At 39.9% G+C, this 21,720-nt stretch overlaps 1 protein-coding gene across 1 annotated transcript; it reads left to right on the top strand.

Annotated features, from left to right (window-relative positions):
- Positions 1-1,274: 1,274 nt before the first annotated feature.
- On the top strand, positions 1,275-16,054 carry LOC139449226 (small nuclear ribonucleoprotein-associated protein B'-like). Its single transcript, XM_071230628.1, has 5 exons — positions 1,275-1,395; positions 2,515-2,775; positions 3,733-3,955; positions 4,840-4,938; positions 15,600-16,054. The coding sequence occupies exons 1-5, from the start codon at positions 1,393-1,395 to the stop codon at positions 15,632-15,634; spliced, it is 621 nt and encodes a 206-aa protein (XP_071086729.1). The 5' UTR covers positions 1,275-1,392; the 3' UTR covers positions 15,635-16,054.
- Positions 16,055-21,720: the final 5,666 nt, after the last annotated feature.

Here is a 21,720-nt window from a genome sequence, read left to right as displayed (position 1 = left end):
AGTGAGTGAGTGGGTTGGGTTTAACGCCGCTTTTAACAGTATTCCAGTTATCTCAGAGCGTATCTGCTTATTGTGGGAGGAAAGCCCGAAGTGGTGCAGGTCGCAGGTGTTTACCACTTCGGTGAAACCCACGAGCACGGGTATGGTGCTGACAAGCCTAGAAACATAATCGGGATTGGGACCCACAATCATAGGTTTCTGGCGTGCCCAAGAGACGCAACTCTTCACAACGAATCGCGGCGCTTTAGACGACTGGGCCACCTGTGCCCCTGCATGATTTCAGTCTACTCGCGGGCAGATCCAGGGGGAGGTGTTAACTGCCCCCAAGGGTATTACGTACACCCCCCGCACCCTACCCCACAGTACGACAAGACAAGCATAAGGGGGCCTCGAATTCTCTTACCCTGAAGCACCAGGGTGATTGGAAATGTTATTTTATGGCTATAGGAAGTCAAACAGTGTATAATTGATTTTTTTCATGAATATTTAAACTATTCGATATTCGGTGTTAACTGCCCCCAAGGGTATTACGTACACCCCCCGCACCCCACCCCACCCCACCCCACAGCACACCCCTACACCCCGACCCATTTATGTAAACTCCCTGTTAATGGTCTGATGTATCCTAAGAAACAAAACAATGTAGATTTTACAGTGTTGTATACTCGGAAACCGACAATAATGCACCAATACGTAACGTGGTAGTTTTCATCCTAGATTATCCAGTGTATCATATCGCTGTTCTATTATGCTATATGTTAATAATTGAATGGATAATCGAGGATGGATATGTTTCTGACAATGTGCCGTACGTCATATTGAGAAACAGATTTATTAAGCGGGCACTTGTCTCAAGAAATATAACGAATTCAATAAAGGCTTATATACATCTATGGTTTTGGGGAAAGACACTGAAAGAGAATAGCCTGCAATTATTTACGTTCAATAGTGTGTGAATTTTTAAAACTAATATTTCTCAATAAATTAAATTTAAATTTCCACGGACAAATTCCCACACTATTTTCTTAATTTCTTTATATAAGTCATAATTCTGTCATTATGTAATTCCCCACGAATGGGTCCTTTTGGCGGAATCAAACTTATGAATAAAATACTTTATTAAATAAGTATTAAATTCTTGATTTCATTGACATTTGAACACGAGTTTTGACTCAATATGTGTAAATTCGATCAACAATGAATGTTCCATCATTTATTTTTAGTGGTTACACCGAGTGAATATATGACTGGTGGTTATCTCCCTTTACCGGCATAGATGACGCTGAAGTGAAATACGCCGCGGAAACGTACATGCTCCAAATGTGAATGTTTGATAATTTGGGTCACTACCCAAACTAATTTTTGTTAATCTGTTACATCCATAGAAGCAAGATGGTAAGACTTTCATTATTCTTTTCTTCAATGTTATATGTTTGTGCCTATTTATTATTTCGTGGATGTATATCACGATAACTTGACTATTTTGTTTGTAAAGAGACATGGAATCTTTGTGATTTCATCGAACCCGCGACCCATTGTTTACATCTCGAAACATCAAAATATTTCATTTTCTGTGTTTCATGTTGTTTTGATTCATTTTCTAACAAGAAACTATATTGTTTGCGATTCCTAAAAATGAAAGTTAGTGTCGTTCTCGTTTAGATTGAGCTTGATGTTACATGTTTATTTATTTACTTGTGTATCCTATTTTCGTGATGTAGCACTTAAGTTATCACTTATGCAGACCTCACTTTTATTATCAAATGTGAGTACAATTAAAACATCTAATCAGTGTTTACAGTTATTTTAGTTTGTTGACAGTGTTTATTGATAATGTGCTCTATTTCTTGACGGTTGTTCATTTTGATACTAGATCTATCATTGATATTTCGGGTGTTTATTTTGTATCAAAATGTTACGTTTCATGAACGTTTCAGGGATGTTCGACATGTTTGCTTCAAATATATTTAGGAAATTCATATCGATTGGTTGCAATAAACTCATTACCAGTTTTTAAAAAACCCATCTTGTAAATGCTAGTATAAGCATATATTCAAAATTTAGGTGGACAAAACATGAAATGTCAGTCCTCTTCTTTTCATGACCTTATACATACATACACACAGACACACATGATACATGTATGTGTGTGTGTGTGTGTGTGTGTGTGTGTGTGTGTGTGTGTGCATTATTTAGAAGTTAAGTTCAAAAGCTTAACGGGCGGTCAGGTAGCCTAGTGGTTAAAGCGTTCACTCGTCACACCGAAGACCCGGGTTCGATTCCCGACATGGGTACAATGTGTGAAGCCCATTTCTGGTGTCCCCCGCCGTGATATTGCTGGAATATTGCTAAAAGCGGCATAAAACCATACTCACTCACTCACTCACTCACTCACTCACTCACTCAAAAGCTTAACATGCTTAAGTGGCAACAGTTGGTAAAAGTTTTGAAACATTATGTCTGCATGTTATGTTAGCTCGTTTCATTCCATTTTGAACAATTTGCCTATTTCAGGTTGCGAAAAGCAGCAAAATGCTTCAGCACATAAACTACCGTATGAGGTGCACCCTCCAAGATGGGCGCATCTTCATCGGTACGTTTAAGGCCTTCGACAAGCACATGAACCTGATTCTGGGAGATTGTGATGAGTTCCGAAAGGTGAAGCCAAAGAGTCAGAAGGCTGGAGAAAGGGAGGAGAAGAGAGTTCTGGGACTGGTACTTCTCCGAGGAGAACACCTTGTGTCCATGACAGTAGAAGGACCTCCACCAGCAGAGGTAAGAAATCTGGTTATGGTCATATTCAGTGTGTCTGATTACTCTCTCTATACCTTGTTCAGTAAGCCACCTGAGAGAACTCGGCTCAGCCAGGCAAACACCTTCCAATTTGACAAACAAAATCACCAGCTCGAAGGCAAATAAAAATTGTTTTCAGAAAACTTGTTGGCTAGCACATTATTTCAAAATACATGATTTAAATTATGGCAAGGTTTTGGCACAAATGTATTAAAATGGCTGTTGATGCAGACATGTGTCCAAATGACAATATTCAAACAGTTGAAATGTGCAATGGTCATGGATTATTTGCTGCTTTTGTTTGTGATTTTGTTTTCCCAATTGGGAGATGATTGTCTGGTTGGGCTGAATCCCCCCAATTATGGAGCGTACTGAACTGCTGATGTATGTCCTCTGATTACTGGAATCATAACAAAGGCAGCAGTTGAACCGAACATGTTTAGTCAAATAGTCCTTATAATGATAGTACATAGCAAAACCCTTAAAAATGGTGAACTTCAACTAGTCCTTGTAATACCTTAACTACTGGGCAGATTGGCAAGGACTACAGAACTAGTGCCAATTTCCAAAATCACTATTCGATCATCTGGATTTTCATCCTCCTCCATCTCACTGCTTTTTTATATGAAAATATCTGATGATGTCCAATATCACATCTCTTCCTGTACCTTCAAAATGGCTTTTCTGTGAATAAAATTGTCATTAGTTTGAAATAGAGGGCTCTCGTCTTAATTAAATCTAAGCGTCAAAACTTAAAGACATGCCGTGCTGTTCGTTCAGATATTGTAGCACCAAACCTTAATGTCTAGATCACACCTTAATTTCTATATGCAGTAAGACCGTTACACAGAAAATGCTGTTAGTATCAGCTGTTTCTGTCAACATTTTTGTTTGAGAAAGTCACTTGTTACATCATGCTTGTATATTTGATTGCTACAGGAAGGCATTGCTCGAGTGCCCCTGGCTGGTGCAGGTGGTCCTGGTATGGGACGTGCCGCAGGGCGTGGCGTGATGGGACCCAGTGGATCTGGAAGTGGTCCTGGTCTACAGGGCCCAGTGAGGGGTGTCGGTGGTCCCTCTCAACAAATGATGACACCAGGTGGTCGTGGAGCATCCTACTCAGCAGGACCTAGACCAGCTGGTCCCCGAGGACCCCCTCAAGGTACGACATTGTAATCGGGCTTAATTATTACCTAGATATACTGGTTGTTCGAGCATTGTCTGTTGATATGATGGAGCTGCATGGATTTGGCAACCTAATAAATCCATCACACGAGAAGTGAAGTTCGGATAGATAAACTGACACAATAAAAGCTCATAGTCGACTTAAGACAAGGAAACGATTTGAGCAGTAAGTCTGTACTTGAGAATGATTGATTGATGATTTGATTATCTCATGTCGGGGAACACATAACAACTTCATTTGATTTTTAGTTTTTTTTGCCAAATATTACAGAAAAAATAAACCAGTATTTTCAGTGTATACATGAACCTGGTCAATTAGCTTTTTTAATATGTGACATGTTATTGTGATTTGAGACCTGATTGACCAGCAACATGGTCAGCTGACAGTTAAAGGCGCCACAATTGGCTGTATAGAGTTGTCCCTTGGGCACACCTATACCTATGATCGTATGTTTAAATCCAGGTTCGCCTCAATTATGTTTCTTATTTTGTCAACACCCTACCCATGATTCTGGGTTTCACGAAAGTGGTGACCATCCAAGACCTGCAACACTTCAGGTTTTCCTCCCACATTAAGCTGACATGCCATGGTATAACTGGAATAGTGTTCAAAGCGTTAACCCCAACTCTCACTCACTCCACTAATGTGTGATCATTGTGAGGCTAGAAGCTAGACTTATGCTACACTTTTCGTTGGATAGAGACCAATTAGATTTTTCTTTACATCATGAACTTTACACAAGTGAATAATTGTACACAAGTTGAGAGCTGATGTGCCCTGTGCCCAGAAAACGTTTTCAGAATGTTTGTGTGGTGTTTGTAGTTGATCCATGAAGTTTATTTGAGAATTTGATCCTGCAGGCCCGATGATGGGAGGTCCCCCAATGCGAGGTCCCCCTGGCATGGGAGGACGAGGACCCCCAGGACCCGGTATGCGAGGACCCCCTCCTATGATGAGAGGTAAGAACAAGTTGAATCATCTTCAGAAATTATCCTTAAATTTTGTGTTTGACTAAGAAATGTTTTTATTAGGTTGACTACAACTTTCCATAAATCACCAGTGATTTTGTTTTGCAATTTAATGATTGTTGGAAATGTTACTACAAATATTAACAATTCTTGTGTTTTACTATTTTGCATGCTGTGTATTCTATGGGAATATGAATATACACATATCTCTTGTTGATATCTACTTAGAATGTATTTGTTAACGATTTGTTCAAGTCTCAGATTTGTCTACCTGGTGGTCTGAACAAAGGTCCATTTAGGGATGACAAGTTTCCGTTGATTCTGTTGTCATGGGTCACTTTTGTCACACCTGCCATTGCAATGTTTGCATAAACCCGTGGATATCTTTATATTTTGATTAAAATCAAGAGAAATGATCCATGGTCGCTGTCCATTAATGATCAGGTTTGTTGTTTAACGACACACTCAGCAATATTCCAGCCATATGATGGCTGTCTGTAAATAATGAAGCCTGGACCAGACAACCCAGTGTTTGATATCATGAGCATCAATCTATGTAGCTGGGATATGATGACATGCATCAACCAAGTCAGTGAGTCTGACAACCCGAGGCTGTTGGTTGCCTCTTATGGCAAGCATGGGTTACTGAAGACCTATTCTAACCCGGATCTTAACGGGTCTAAAGGTCAAGGATGCTATTGCATGCAGCTCCCAATGCAAATGTTGGTACACAAATAGTAAAGGACCTCCAGTTGAATATTTTCAGTACAGCCCTGCAGGTTGCATCTGGATAACCATACACTAAACTTACTTGTATTTGATATTTTAGTTCTTTTTTCAAGCCTTTAACATGCAAATTACTCATTGTGGGCCACATGCACCTCAACACCCCATGCTGTTTTGTAGCAGTGTGTGACCTTACTTGGTGCCAGAATAAAACATTATCACTTTCCATGTGTGGTCTGTACTGCTCATGGCATTCAACATGTGACAAGGGAGAGAACTCCGACTGGTCTGTTTGGACGAACAAGTTCTGAGTCTTGATATGAGGCATCTTTTGCTATTATGCAGGTTATAGTCATTTTCTTCATTTCTGTTGTTTTGTCATGTTTTATCAGGTCTATGCTCTCTAGTTAAATAAACCTTGAAGGGGTTCATTTCCATAGCAGGAATCATACTGCTCTGATGGGAGTGTCGCTGCTCATGTTTTAGTCACTGGTTTGCTTGGTCAAGACTCTGAATATTTATTGGCCATTGTGACATAGTTGGAATATTACTGATGGTTGTGGTAAACAGTATCTACTTGACAAATACCTTGAAAGTGAAGAACGTTTGAACACGCTTTAAGAACCGAATGCTTCACAAAGTAAACTTGAGGATTCTCAGTTACATCTAATTATTGACCTAATGGTGATACAGCATTCACCAAGTTTGATGATACTCCCCATCTCGTCCCGCATAGGTGCTGAAGAAACAGTACAGCTTGATTATTTAACAATTCCATATTACTTTGAGGGCAATATTAAAGACAAGCTGCATGTACTTTTCCAAATAATATATGTGGTCTGTGTGATACTTCCAGCGTGCCTCATTTGCACACTTGAAGGTATGAATGTGCCTGTTGGGCAGTTTACATAGTATGCCTTTAGAGTTTGTTTGTTTATTTGTTGTTTAACGCCGCACTCGGCGATATTCCAGCTATATGACGGCGGTCTCCAAATAATTAAGTCTGGACCAGACAATCCAGTGATTGACATCATGAGCAATGATCCACACAATTGGGATACGATGACATGCATCAACCTAGTCAACGAGCCTGACCACCCGATACCGTTAATTGTCTCTTCTTACAACAAGCATAGTCGCCTTTTACGACAAGTATGGGTTGCTGAAGACCTATTCTAGCCTGAATCTTCACGGGTCTTGTGCCTTTTAGAAATAGTCCAGGGTGCCATTGAATGAAACAGCTAAGTGCTACGACCGTCAGAAGTCTGTTAAGGTATGGGATCTATGTTTACTTCAGCACTAAGATTGTTTTGTACAATGGCACCCAGGATATTAGTGCTTCGGGAACGAGAGATGTTCTTAGACAATCAAAAATAAGCAAAGCCTATCACTACAGTTATATCAGATTTGAAGATTGTTTTGTACAATGGCACCCAGGATATTAGTGCTTCGGGAACGAGAGATGTTCTTAGACAATTAAAAATAAGCAAAGCCTATCACTACAGTTATATCAGATTTGAACCCTTTAGCATGTTTAGTGACATATTGAGACAGTAATATGCACCTCAACACCCCATGCTGTTGTGTAGCAGTGTGTGACCTTACTTGGTGCCAGAATAAAACATTATCACTTTCCATGTGTGGTGTGTACTGCTCATGGCATTCAACATGTGACAAGATGGAGGTATTGGTGGGTCGTGAAGAAGTTTCTTTTCATGATGGCTATGTGAAGGACTTTCTCAGCATCAGCGAAAACTATTGCACAGCAGTCTCTAAACTGCAGAAAGCAAGAACATCTGTTAATTAAGACACACAAACTGTTCTTTTGGAGCCAGAATGAATGCTGGGGCTAGTTTTCTGTTTATGCCGATGTCAGCAAAAATCTATTCACATCATGAAGGGCCTGTAAATCATCAAGTCTGAGCCAGGCAAACCAATCACTTTATTACAATGAGATGCAATCAACCAAGACTCCAAGTCTTAGCACCTGATCCATTGAGTCGCCTGTTACGACAAGCAATGGGGTGTTGGATCTGTTCTAACCTAGGTCACATGGGTACAGTGTGTTCCAATTCTGGTGTCACTCAGTAGTGTAGGTCCTACAAAGGCTCTGATCTTGTAATACTCATATTACTGTATCTACATGTCATGAGCAGTTCTGTTGCCATGGTTACCAGACCGTTAAGATCCGGGGTAGAATAGGTCTTCAGCAACCCATGCTTGCCGTAAAAGGTGATTATACTTGTCGTAAGAGGTGACTTAAAGGATCGGGTTGTCAGGCTTGCTGACCTGGTTGATGCATGGCATCTTATCCCAATTGCAATGCTCATGATGTCAATCACTGTGTTGTCTGGTCCAGACTCGATTATTTACAGACTGCCGTCATATTTCTGGAATATTGCTAAATGCAGCGTTAGAAATTGGCACTAGTCCTGTAGTCCTTACCGATCTACCCAATAGTAAAGGTATCCTAAGGACTAGTAGAAATTGGCCCCATTTTAAGGATTTTGCTATATGTTATCATTATAAGGACTAGTGGACAAAAACTGTTAGTTTCTAACCCTGCTAAATGCAGTGTTAAACAACAAACAAAGCAATGACTGGAACCTATGCTCGGCCTGACCTGTTTAGCCCTGATCTCTTCAAACTTTTCGACGTAAAACGTAACGAAACCTTGGCATCTGTTTTCTAACATCAAATTGATCCCAGACAAGATATATGGTTACAACACTCCATGCCCTTTGCCTCCTCTGAGACAAAACTATAACTTTATTTGGTCCGGAAAGTCCGAGGACATAACCCTTGTTCAACACAAAACCAGGACATACACACCCGTCGCCAGTGCCAACCATCTGTGTGGTGTCATCACCTTCACGGAGACTTGCTGGCGGTTTCCGCTTGTGTGGCTTCATCTAATGTGACAGAGTTGTGTGTAAGAATACCTATAAGACTCTGGCATCCTAATGTGATTATCGCGTATCTGTCTGTTTGTTGTAATTGTATATACTCAGAAACTAATGCAATAATCTGGAATGTATATGACTGCCGCCATATAGATGGAATATTGCTGAGTGCTGCATTAAACAACAAACAAAAAAACCAGACATAAAGACGATAATGTTCGAAATATTATGAGCGCTTTTGGTAGTCCGTTTTGCTCACGTTTCTTTCATTAAACATTCAATTTGCATTAAGTCATGCTGAAACTAAATTTTTGGAGTCACAATCGTGACATTAAACTTTGTAATAGTATTGGGGGCGACATAATTGGACAGTGATTGCAAGTGCAAAGAAACAAAGTTTGGTTCAAAAACATCAAAGTTAAACCAGAGAGTCTACTTGTTTCATCTTTAGAGTACTGTTATTACAAGGGGCTAATTTCAAAAGGCACTTTTGGATTGAATTAATTTGTAATCAACCTCTTTGTAGTGAGTGAGTGAGTTAAAATTTAACATCACATCAGCATTATTTCAGCCATTTTGGGACACCTGTAAAGATGTTTGCATGCTGTCATGGTGTTCTTGTTAATGACAAAAATTAAGTAAAATTTCATCACCATATTAAGGTTATTAATTTTTGCAATATTAGAAATTTGTGTTTTAATATGAAGTCCCATAAATCTTTTTCTTTTATCATTTGATATATACTGCTTAGAAGAATTTAAGGACAACCAAATTTGTTCATATTACCATTGTAAATCTGTCATGGCATGACAGAATAACTGTACCGGTGACTGGTCAGATTGGTTCCATGTAAAAAATAATACCCGGCAATAGCGATCAGCTGCTTCGCTTAGGGTTATTATTATTTTAAATATGTTTAGTAAAGGCTGCATATAATTAAGAAAATAATGGATTATATTATTCCTGATAAAAAAAATAGTTTCAGATACAATTTGTGCCGATCTTTGCATTAAAAATCCTATAAAGTTATATCATTGGGTGTGTCTTGACCGAATCACCGGTCGATTCCAAGAAAAGGTGTGTACAGCTGATTGCTGTTTCCAGCTTAGTTTACGAGACAATACACAAGGTAATCTTAATCCCTGGATATAAAATAATGCCTAGCAGAACAATAAATACTATTTAATCGGTAAATAAACATGTCTGGTGATTTTGTATCTCAAATTTCGAATTTGTACTGACGAAGTTTCTCATCACCCGTTCGTTTGCCGGACTTCGCTGAAAGGGTACGGTGTATTTTTTTTCTGCGCATAATATTCAAATTTTTTTTTTTTCAAAATACTGAACCCACTAGAGGGGGGTGCGCATTATACACGGGTGCGCACTATACTCAAGAAAATACGGTAGTTATATGAAAGAAATGGGTGGTCCTTAACTTCTTTTGAGTAGTATATTACTCATGGAAGGACTGTTTTATGGTGCTTATTTTCCACAACTGTTTACGAAAAAGGTTCATCTGAATGTCATCATCAATGTGGATCAATGCTCATGTCAATCCAGAGTCCAGACTTGATTATTTACTGACCGCGTCATATAAGTGGAATATTGCTGAGTGCCGCGTTGAACAACACAAACAAAAGATTGTGTAAGATTCTGTTTGCTTGGGACTTGTTACCAGTAATAAGCAATGATATATTGATATATTTACGTATTGCAAGGCAATTCATGCCCTGAAAGCTGTACATTACAATAGTTAGCTTTGATATGGTGCTGAACCTTTAATAGTACGGATCAATGTGATGAAATGAAAAAATAAGTTTAAAGCATTGATTTTTTTATTTGTTTTCGCCGTGAAAATATCGGGTTAGAATATGTCTTCAGCAACCCATGTTTGTCGTCAAAGGCGACTCTGCTTCTCGTAAGAGGCGACTAATAGGATTGGATGATCAGGCTCGCTGAGTTGGTTGATGTGTGTATTCGATCCCAATTGTGTAGATCAATGTTCATGATGTCAGTCACTGTATTGTCTGGTCCAGGGTCGATTACTTGCAGGCCACCGTCATATATTGCTGAGTGTGGATTAATACAACAAATAAACAAACAAATCTATTTGTTTTTTCATCCCAATACACCATGCAGTCCCAATACCCTTGAGTCTTGAGTCTGCATTTTGGAGATCTTGGCGTTAATAGATGAACTTGTAATCGCAAAACTTACTTTACCAAACAGCAATTTACTAGACTTTGTCTAGAGACTAGTGGCTAAAAGTATAAGGCGACAATGCTTGTCGTAAAAGGCGACTAACGGGATCGGGTGGTCAGGCTCGCTGACTTGGTTGATGCATGTCATCGATCCCAATTGCGTGGATCGATGCTCATGATGTCAATCACTGGATGGTCTGGTCCAGACTGGATTTTTTTACAGACCGCCGTCATATAGCTGGAAAATTGCTTAGTGCGGCGTTAAACAACAAACCAATACCTTGTTGTAGCAACAGGTAGGTATCCAATCAGATGTTCGGGGGCACGGGAGGCCCAGTTGTCTAAGGCCCCTTGATTTGCTGTGCAGAGTTGCATCCCTTGGGCACACCAGAAACCTATGATTGTGGGTATGAATCCCGGTTCGCCCCGATTATGTTTCTAGGTTTGTCCCCTATACCCATGCTCGTGGGTTTCACCAAAGTGGTAAACGTCTGAGACCTGCATCACTTCGGGCTTTCCTCCCACATTAAGCTGTGATATAACAGGGATACTGTTAAAAGCGGCATTAAACACAACTCACCCACTCACTCACTCACTCACTCACACTCTCCAATCAGACTTTCTCACCCACCAGTTGCTATTTGTAGAGTGGTACTATATGGTACGTTTGTGGGGGTAAGGATTGGTCGTACGAGGTAACTTAATGGATCGGCAGCCAGGCTCTCAGCCTTGGTTGATTGCATGTCTCTGTACCCAGACAGAGTGGGACATTGATCATATCAATCTCTAGATTGCCTTGTCCAGAATCAATCATGTATAATTAACAGGCGTTTAATATGCAGCTGGAATATTGTCGAGTGCAACAATAAATGGCTACTGATCAAATAGTATCCTGAAGTAGTAGAATATCGGATATGATATAAAGTCAAATGGTTGATTGGTATCAGTTTGTAGACATTCTTCTGTGCAAGCAATTATTGGAATTATTGAAATGTTGTGTATCCATACAGACAAAATCTGATCAGGTGATATCAAGTTAAAAATCACATTTAAATAATAACTTTAGATGCAGACATGAACCTTTTATGCTGTCAGTACTTGTGTCAGATTTAACAAGATCAGCCATAACATGGTAATCACAGGGATTTATCCAGGATTCTAAACCCCTGGCAGGCAAATTGGGGCACTAATATATATTTTTTGGGGAAAAATGAAGTTCTTATTTTCTCAAATTCAGTTTGAGATTGCATTCAATGCAATAATATGAAACTAAATATCCAAACCTCTTCGGTGTTATTGGTGCTGTTATCAGTGAAATATTGTGCCAAATATCAGCCTCTGAGCAGGTCCTGATACAAACTGTTTCCAATACATGGATAGGTAAAATATTGGTTTTGCTTGTCATGTAAGATTGTATTTCTTTCTGGGAAAAACTTATTACAATTGACATTTTATTCTTCATCGTACAGATAGCTTTAGGCCAATGGAGTTGTAATTCCATTGAAATTGTTTTTGTCCTATATTTGTAAGCCATTTAGCTGAAATTGTGAGATGAAAAGTTAATGTAATCGTGTCCCCCCATTACACCATCATTCCATAATAACATCTGCAGTAATTGATTTCCCTGAGTAACTCAGGTGCACAAGATTCCCAACTTCCTCCATATATGGCCAAAGAAAATTTGAGAAGTGTTTTTCTGATGTTTCATTTTGATACATAGCTGGCAGCATTTGTCTGTAACACAAAATAAGTTTTGAAATTTCGCTTCAAGTTTCTAGTTTGCTTAGCCTGGGGGAAGTAGAATTCTTGATTGAACCGGTTTGGGTAATGCAATCTTCAGTTCATGTGGAAACCAGATGCCTATCTTCTGATCTTTTGAAATTTTTTAGCTGTGATCTCTGTGCCTGGGGAAATAATCAGTGCTTCTTGAGAGCCCCGGGGCCTCTATGATTATGCTTTCATCAAATACGTATTGATTTTGACATTTTGGCTGGCCGCAGGCAGACTGCGAGCCAGTAATAACTCAGTTGTTCTTCCCCATTACTCAGTCACATGAAACTTAGCACTCGCCCCATGGCAAGAAAGTACATTAAGCGTGTGTCCTTGGGCAACGGCAGGTGTTTTGTCCGGATGCTGGTTGGGGAAAGGGGGTTGAGCTGATCGCGGGATTATTAGGTTGCAGGGCAGGCTTTGCCATCTAATTGTGGATGCGAGGCGGATTAGTCGGCTCCAATTTTGTACTTACATGGATAAAAAGGAACATGGAGGATGGGGGAAGGATTATCATCTGTCCTTTTCAAATTTTATCCTGAAGTTTTGTTCAAATTATGATTTCTGTATCTGATGCTGAAATGTTTCCTCAGGTGTGGTCATTTTGGGCAGAAGTACCTTGGTAAGATGGCCACCCACTTGCCAGATGGTCAGTGTATCTAGGACAATACTGAAATAGCTTTCAAAAACATCTTAAAGCAAACAGCCTTTGGCAGAGTGTATTTGTCGCGTCAATCAAAGTTGTTTAAGATCATCCTATTATGTGTGTGATCATAATTAGATTATTGGATATTAATGAGATCACCTCATTCATATTAAATTTGCTGCTCATTCAGGATTGGGCTATTGTGGTTTTCGAGGGCTGAGAAGAAGTTCTGCTTCACATTAAAAGTTCATGATTGCTTCAAATTGTGCTACGACCAGCACCACATTGAGCTTCCTTCCCATATCCCAGCATTATGATATAAATGAAATACTGCCTATCTCTAAAACTCCAAAACTGTAGACATTGAAATTTGGTTTGTAAACTGTCTATCAGATTTCAGTCGATTGCAGGATTTGCAAAGCATGTGCACCGCCAACTCGGTACCAACAGATATTTTTCCAAATCTTTTCATGTTTTTAATCAAATTGTTCCTGTGATTTAATGCACTTTGCGATGTAAGAACGCTTTTATCACAATATAGATCTTGATTATTGATCAGATTGTCTTGACTGGGTGCTGCCATTTGAAGCAAATGCAAGTAATATGAAGGGTTGAATCTGACTGGTCCATAGGAGAGGTATAGAAGGGAAAGAACTCATATTAGCCACTCGTGGCACTACGATCGAGCCCAGTAATACCAGCCTGGTTTCGGGAGGGGTGGAAACTTGACTTTTAAAGTCGGTTAACTCTTGCCTCGGGAAAATGCTTGGCTGGGAATTGTTCTGTATAGTCCCTGCCATCTAACAGCCTGTAACCGCACACTGCCAGGGGCTAGTGTATTGTGCCTAGATGTCCAGTATGTATTGATAAAATTAGTGTTAACAAATAGGTTTAAAATAGGTTGACATGATCAGGGACTATTTCTGTCTGTGCTCCTGACATGGAAGAGTGGGTCATTATTGTCGTAGATGAAAGCGAGAGAATATTGTATACTATAAGTCACCATACACCAACTGGACCAATTTGTCTGAAACTTTAGGCTTTAGGAATAATGAACCTGTGATCTAGTGCTTCAACTGTTGGAATTCCTTCTCAAAGGCATGGTGTGGAGACTTTGATACCAGACTCCTTTCACAAAGAATCTAGAATAGATCCAGGTAGATCAGGTCCTCCCTCCCAAAAGTTTATCAGGCGACTTAAATGGATCAGGTGGTCAGGCTTGCTGACTTGGGTAGTACTGGTTATTGGACTTAAATGGATCAGGTGGTCAGGCTTGCTGACTTGGGTAGTACTGGTTATTGGACTTAAATGGATCAGGTGGTCAGGCTTGCTGACTTGGGTAGTACTGGTTATTGCCCTGCATGATTAGGCTTCTCAGGTAGATCAATAAATTAAGAATCGATTGTAGCTGCTATTTTTGTTTCCATACGAAATATATGTTTCTTGGTAACCAAACATGCTGCGATCAAGTGTTCCAGCAAGTCAGCGCTTCAATGCTGTTTACTCGGTTTAAATTGACGTGCATTAGTTTTTGCTTTGAATACCTGCAATATTGCTGATGTGGCATTAAGCAGTATTTGCCTACTCACAAGTCGTTCATCTGACTAACATAATAAATAACATTCAATGAGACTATCCAGGACAACAAGGATCAGCGTGGTGTGTAGTGAAGGACAAAACAAGTTGTAGTTACCAATGCCTGTGGCAAGAATTACACGTCTATCCCCAGCTAATCACTGCACCCTCTCATAAGTGGTTTAACGCTTGCAATTTGCATATGAGTTATGTTATGAAATTTCCACTTTCAGCCACTTGGTAAACTATAGACCCATAGTCCTTACAAGTTAAAATAGAATCTCAAAATATCACACTGATATATTAGTGATGACTGCTAATACTTTTAAAATGACAACACGCAATTCTGGCGATGAGGAATATTACTCACCACTCTTACAGTAATTGCAATGTGCAATTACTGTAAAAAATATCCACTTTGCTTGCAATAAAAATCAAGTTTTTATCACATTGTTACAATCCGGGTAAGAATCGACTGTCACCATGGCAGTGAACATGGCCAATAGCGCTTACAGCATCTGCGCATTATTTTCAAAATGAGGTTGGATAGTAGGCTGATTGTTTTTGTAAATTTCTGTAACTGAGCGATAGATCAACATGAAAGGGACGACATTAGTTTCAATTTAGTTGTGAAGAAAAAGCTATAGTCAGATTGTGTGTGAAATATGGCCCCCTTTTCTGAGCAATATTGGTCCTCTGGCTCTGAATTTCGAAAACAAGGCTCTTGTTCCCTGGAACTGGTTCCTTTATCCAAAAATCTTATCTATCAACCCCAAGCTCAGTGACAATATATTTGCAGAAAGTATGTTTAACTTCTTTTATCTATTGCAGGAATGCCACCAGGTATGCGACCTCCTCGCCAATGAGATCATCAATCAACCCAGTGAGATCATGTTCAGTGCAGTACAGACTGTCAGTGTGTGCATGGACACAGTGTGTGACTGAGAGGTGTTGTGTTCAAGAATGTGGAATCCACACATCTCAACATGAAGGTCAAGACATTTTAATCATGTCATTTTAACTTCCACGAATCAGAATATGAGGGTAATTGCTCCAGCATACAGTATTTCCAATGTTGCTGAATATGGCAGGTGCCCTTACGACACTCAGATCATACTCTGCATCTTCATCCTTGACACTCCAAGAGGAACCTTCATCCTTCATGGTATGGTATTAGTGGATCTCCACATACAGGCAGGACTAGGGGTCCTCATGCCAACAATCATCGTCTTCTTGAGTTGTAAATCATTTTGCCTTTTGTCATAAATAAACAGATGTAAAATTTGTTTATTCCTGTGTTTGTTCATGTCCAAAGGAGAACATTTTTTCATCAGAGGCAGAACCTGGATTTATGAAAAAGGGTGCGCTGAGGGGTGCGCTCCACCTACTCCCACACTCTGGATCTGCCAGTGATACATTGAAGTGTGTGTGTGTGCGGGTGTGTGCAGTTGCGGGTGCTCACACACATGCATTGGTGCAAGCGAGCGAATCGACTGAAAATTACATGGAAGTGTCAGATTCCAGTACTCTTTTGTTTGTTTGTTTGTTCAAAGTCGCACTCTGCAATATTATAGCTTTGTGTTTGCGATCTGTGAATATTCCGGTCTGGACCAGACAATCCGGTGATTGACATCAGGAGCATCAATCTGCACAATTGGGATGTGATGACATACATCAACCAAGTCACAGAGCCTGACCAACCGATCCCGTTAGTCTGGTTCCAGTACAATATTAGATGGGCAATGTGCTTGTCCCAGCTGTGCAGAGTTGCTTCCCTTTGCTGCCAGTATCTGCTGCTCAGGGTGTCCTCTCTGTCAGGACCCATAGTCTGTTAACAGAACACCTGTGGAGATTTAGGTTTATGAAAGGTTTGTTGGACTGTATACAAGGTGGATTGTGTGTCATCGTGTGACCTAAATCATAGATACCAGCTAAAGTACTCACCGAAATGAAAAAAACCCTTTGTTTTCGATCTCAGATTTTAAATAAATGCAGTTAATATACAAAATATATAAATATTCAATTAGTACTAATTGGGCCATGGCACAAATACAGCGTATCAAAGGTTTTTATGTCTTTTTATAGTAAAAGTGTGTAAAAATATGAACAAAACAGACTAAGGTGAAACTGAGCATAACCAGGTGTTAGTAGATCAAGGTGAATGTCCATGACCTATGACACCTTGAAAACAGGTGCTTGAAACCCAGTGTATGTGATTTGTCAGTGGTAAGTGTTTTGTGAGTGGCATTGTGGGATACTGAATCATCGTCAAAATATAAGAACGTAAAAGTAACATATTCCCTTCTCAAACAACTTACATGTCATTATTATGTACATAAACATAGCTGTTATTTTTATTGTTGTTTTGATAACTTTTTACCAGGCTAATTTGCATAATGCCTACAGCCTGTTTCTGCCATGTCAATTTGGACTTAGTTTTATTTTTGAATGTTGAAAGTGCCTACAAACTACCTCATGTAAAGTACATTTTGTATTGAGCACTGAGATAAAACTAGCAAATCCAGACTAGTACTTTTCCAGTTGTTTTGTTATTTCGTATTTACATCTACGTAATGCTTTGTGTCGATTATTAAATCCAGCAAAACAGTTTGCTGGAATATTGCTGGGTGTGGCGTTAAACAACAAACAAACAAACATAAAAAACTTAAAGCGTAACGAAACTTTGGCATCTGTTTTCAAACATCAAATTGATCCCAGACAAGATATATGGTTACATCACTCCATGTCCCTTGCCTCCTCTGAGACGAGACTATAACTTTATTTGGTCTGGAAAGTCCGAGGACATAACCCTTGTTCAACAAAAAAACCAGGACATACACACCCGTCGCCAGTGCCAACCATCTGCGTGGTGTCATCACCTTCACGGAGACTTGCTGGCGGTTTCCGCTTGTGTGGCTTCATCTAATGTGACGGAGTTGCGTGTAAGAATACCTATAAGACTCTGGCATCCTAATGTGATTATCGCCTGTCTGTCTGTTTGTTGTAATTGTATATACTCAGAAGCTAATGCAATAATCTGAAATGTATGTCAGATTAGTCAAGAATATATCCGTACTTTTGGTTTTTCAACCAATTACTCGCCACGTATGTTCATGAAACGAATGATTGGGACATTGCTAACTTTGGCTTTTCTAAAAATATAAAGGTAATATTCTTTTTATTATGGCCTTGGGTCAATACGCGATATTCAAATTCGTGAGGGAAGAGGTGTGTGAGGTTTGTCCATTTTTCTATTAACATATATCATCTTAATTATTTATTTATTTATTTATTTTAGGGGAGCCGTGCCAATTTACACTTGTCCATAGGATACATAAAGTAGGTGAGGTGAGGTGAAATGGGGTTTAACGTCGCGTCCAAGATTATTGCACTTATATAGCGACGTGCATGCACGTGCGTGTGTATGTGTGTGTGTGTGGCTGCTTGAACTAGTCCGGACTGATGCCGATTTATAGTGCTAGCTCACTGAGATGCCATGCCGAGGTTTAACAAGAATACCCCACTAGACACAGTATACTGACTCCGAGCCGACCAGTCCTTGTTTAAGCCCCCTAATGCCGAGCACCAGACAAGGTAACAATAAGTACCATCTTTTAACGTCATTTGGCACGACGCGGTCGGGGATCGAAGCCGGGACCTTCCGCTTTCCGGGCGGACGCTCTACCACGGAGGCGTTCGTACACAAAGTAAGTGATCTAGACCACCAGCCTCGGTGGATGCACCAGTACCAGGATCTGTACTTTACTAAGACAGAATTATCCCAATTTTAACATTTGTTACATATATATATGTTAACATACAAGTGCAAATTGTGTGAGTGATTTGGATTTTTTAACGCCGCTTTTAACAGTATTCCAGTTATATTACGGCGCGTCAGCTAAATTAGGGAGGAAAGCCCGAAGTGATGAAGGTCATTGACGTTTATGTCTTTCGTGAAACCATCGAACACGGGTATGGTGCTGACACATTTAGAAACATAATCGAATCGAACCGGGATTCGAACCATAGGTTTCTGGCATGCGCATGCTCTGCACTACGAATTGTAGCACTTTAGACAACTGGGCTACCCGTACCCCCAGTGCTAAATGAATGCAAAAAAAGAATCTGTGTTTTGTAGTCACTAATTGTAGGGTTGTGTGACTTGTTTACACATAGCAAACAGGGTCACGTTTAAAACAAATTAATAATTGCTTCAAAAAGGGAGATGCCGAAAAAATGGGGTGTTTCTGATAGTCCGTAAACAATGTGATTCAAAGAAAAGTGGATTTACTACAAGCTATACGGTAACAAGTGGGAGACCGCGTATGGAGACATGGACTTTGTTCACATCAAACTGCTGTGTGGACATGTGTGATAGAAGTGATTGTGTGCTCATGTAACATTCGCGACCACTCGTGTCATTCCGGGACATACCGAAAGGCAACTCGTGATCATTTTATCAACTTGGTTCCGTCTTTGAGAAAATGGTCATAGCGAAAACATAGTCAACCTGTTATACCACATCCGTCTTTGCTTTGGAAGCTTTGCTGAATATAACGAAGCTAACATTTAAAACCACTTATTATTAAGTATGGAGAAACACTTGTGACTGTCACTTAATATACATTTAGGCACAAATTTTACTAATAAACAAAATATCAAGGAAGGATTTTTTTACCACTTACGAGGGGTGTCTGAAACTATGAAGGATGCAGCCATTAACAGTTTGCATGTATTAAGTACACTGTACTTTCATGATTTGAACAAATACACAACTAGGCAGCATATTCACCTGGCATTAAAGATATTAGGTGTTCTCTGTTGATAAAAATGGGAAAATGTGGCTACGACGCTGTCATCAAGTATCTTCAACTGCCACCACTCAGAGAAATGTTGAAAAAATACATATGATTTTGATCGATCTCACCACACATAGCCAATACACCATGACTTGAGAACATTGTGAAGAATGACCTGGGCATGACATGGCCGCCGTTATATAGCTCGAGTGTTGCTTATTGCGGCGTTTAAGAACAAGGTCGGATAAGGGCACTATTGTTCCTCAGGATCCGTAACATTTAAGAATTGAGGAAACCTTTAGAAAATGAAAGTCAGATGTGTTCATATAATTGGGAACTAAACGTTGTTAATTTCAACAGCTGTATGTTTGGACTTATGACAAGGTAAGGATAAAATGTCATATAAAACGGTGATAAAAAAGCTGATTTTAGAGGTTTTCGTGAAACGTTTTTTTTGTAATATGTGTACAGACGTACGTCTTTGACTAACCAGAGATATACATAAGAACATTACATTACATTGGGTCACGGACTTGCTCATACTTTATTATTCTAAATATTTCCCTTCATAGCTCACTTGAAAGTCCAGTTTCCGCCATTGCCGAACTACGCTGAAACACCGTCGCTCGATCGTAGCACCACCAGTGGCTATTACGAGTTATGCCCCTTCTATGTCCCTCCTACTGACCAATCAGATTCCGCCTCTCACATCACTTGCATTTGCTTCTAACAAAAAGACGGCGCCCAGTCAAGACGACCTGGTCGATAATCAAGATCTATGTTGTAATAAAACGGGTTTTACCTCGCGAAGTGCATCAAACCCATTTGAGCACCTTGATTAAAACATGAAAAGATTTGGAAAAAATATATCGACGCTCAGTTGACAGTACACATGTTTTGCAAATCCTGCAGTCAACCGAAATCTGCACGTTGAAATCCAGGTTGTTCAGTGCGCGATATTGATTGGACTAGGCAAAATATAGTCCAGACAAAATGTAACTCCGGCAGTCAGTCAACTCCCTTGCCCCGGGGAGCTGGGTGATCTTATATCTTGTCTTGTTTGTCCGGCGTGCGTCGTAAGGATCGAATCCGATTTTCAATATAACTCATTATAGCCTTTTTTACAACTCGTTTTGGCCTTTACAATGAAATGTATCTGGTTATTTGTGGATCCAACACATACGCACGGTTTTTGGTGAGGTTTTTTGGTGGGTTACTTAAATTTTGTTATTGCTCGATAATTCTCTAAAACTGGACCGCCACCGTGGTCTAGTGGTAGAGCGTCCGTCCGGAAACCCTGGTTCGATCCCCGGACGCGTCATACCAAAAGACGTTAAAAGATGGTACTGTCTAGCGCTCGGCATTAAGGGGCTAAAACAGTATACTGTGTCTGAGCGGGGTATTCATGTTTAACTGCAGCTTGGTATGTCAGTGAGCTGACACTATATGACGGCAGCAGTCCGGACTAGTACAAGCAGCCACACCCACCCAATTTCACCTCACCTAACCTCTCAAACTGCATATTTCCCTCTGTTGACTTCATCTAGCCAGATCAAGGAAATGAACCTTGGCATGTATGTTTCTTCTTATGTTTACGTCATGTTTCATACATTTTAGTGTCAATCCTCAGCTGTTATGCAGAACATATTGGAATGTCAGTATTGACATCAACCTTTGTTCATTGGCTGTCTTTTACCTTTTAAACGGCTAACTAATATCCACGTGAGCTACAGTATTGTGGCCCTTTTCACTTATTTTAGCCATATTTCTGTATTTGGCCATGTTAAAAGTACAAAACTTGCAGGTGTAAGAAAGCAAAAGGATAGTTGTCATCCATTTCATCATATCTGATGACATACCAATATTCTAACTTTAACTTTAAACTTGTTTTTTAGTCAAATTAGATATGGAAACCGTTCTAGGAACAGTTTTACTTTCTCTTTATGACAGACCCAACCCCAACCCCCACCCTGGTATGATTAAGTCAAATTAGGGTGGGTCGAATGTAGATTATGGTTGGATTTAAAAGATTAACTTGACAATTTGACATTTCCAGTTGACCCTTATCCTACGCTTTGTCCTTCGCTTTTCTCGCACTTGGACACCGTGATCGCCACACACTCCATGACAACTCTGTCACACACAGAAACGGA

This window comes from Haliotis cracherodii, unplaced genomic scaffold (genome assembly GCF_022045235.1).
Source record: "Haliotis cracherodii isolate W230 unplaced genomic scaffold, xgHalCrac1.p SCAF_10, whole genome shotgun sequence".
NCBI lineage: Eukaryota > Metazoa > Mollusca > Gastropoda > Lepetellida > Haliotidae > Haliotis > Haliotis cracherodii.
The sequence above is the reverse complement of the archived record's forward strand: the minus strand, read 5'-3'. Positions and strand labels throughout refer to the sequence as shown.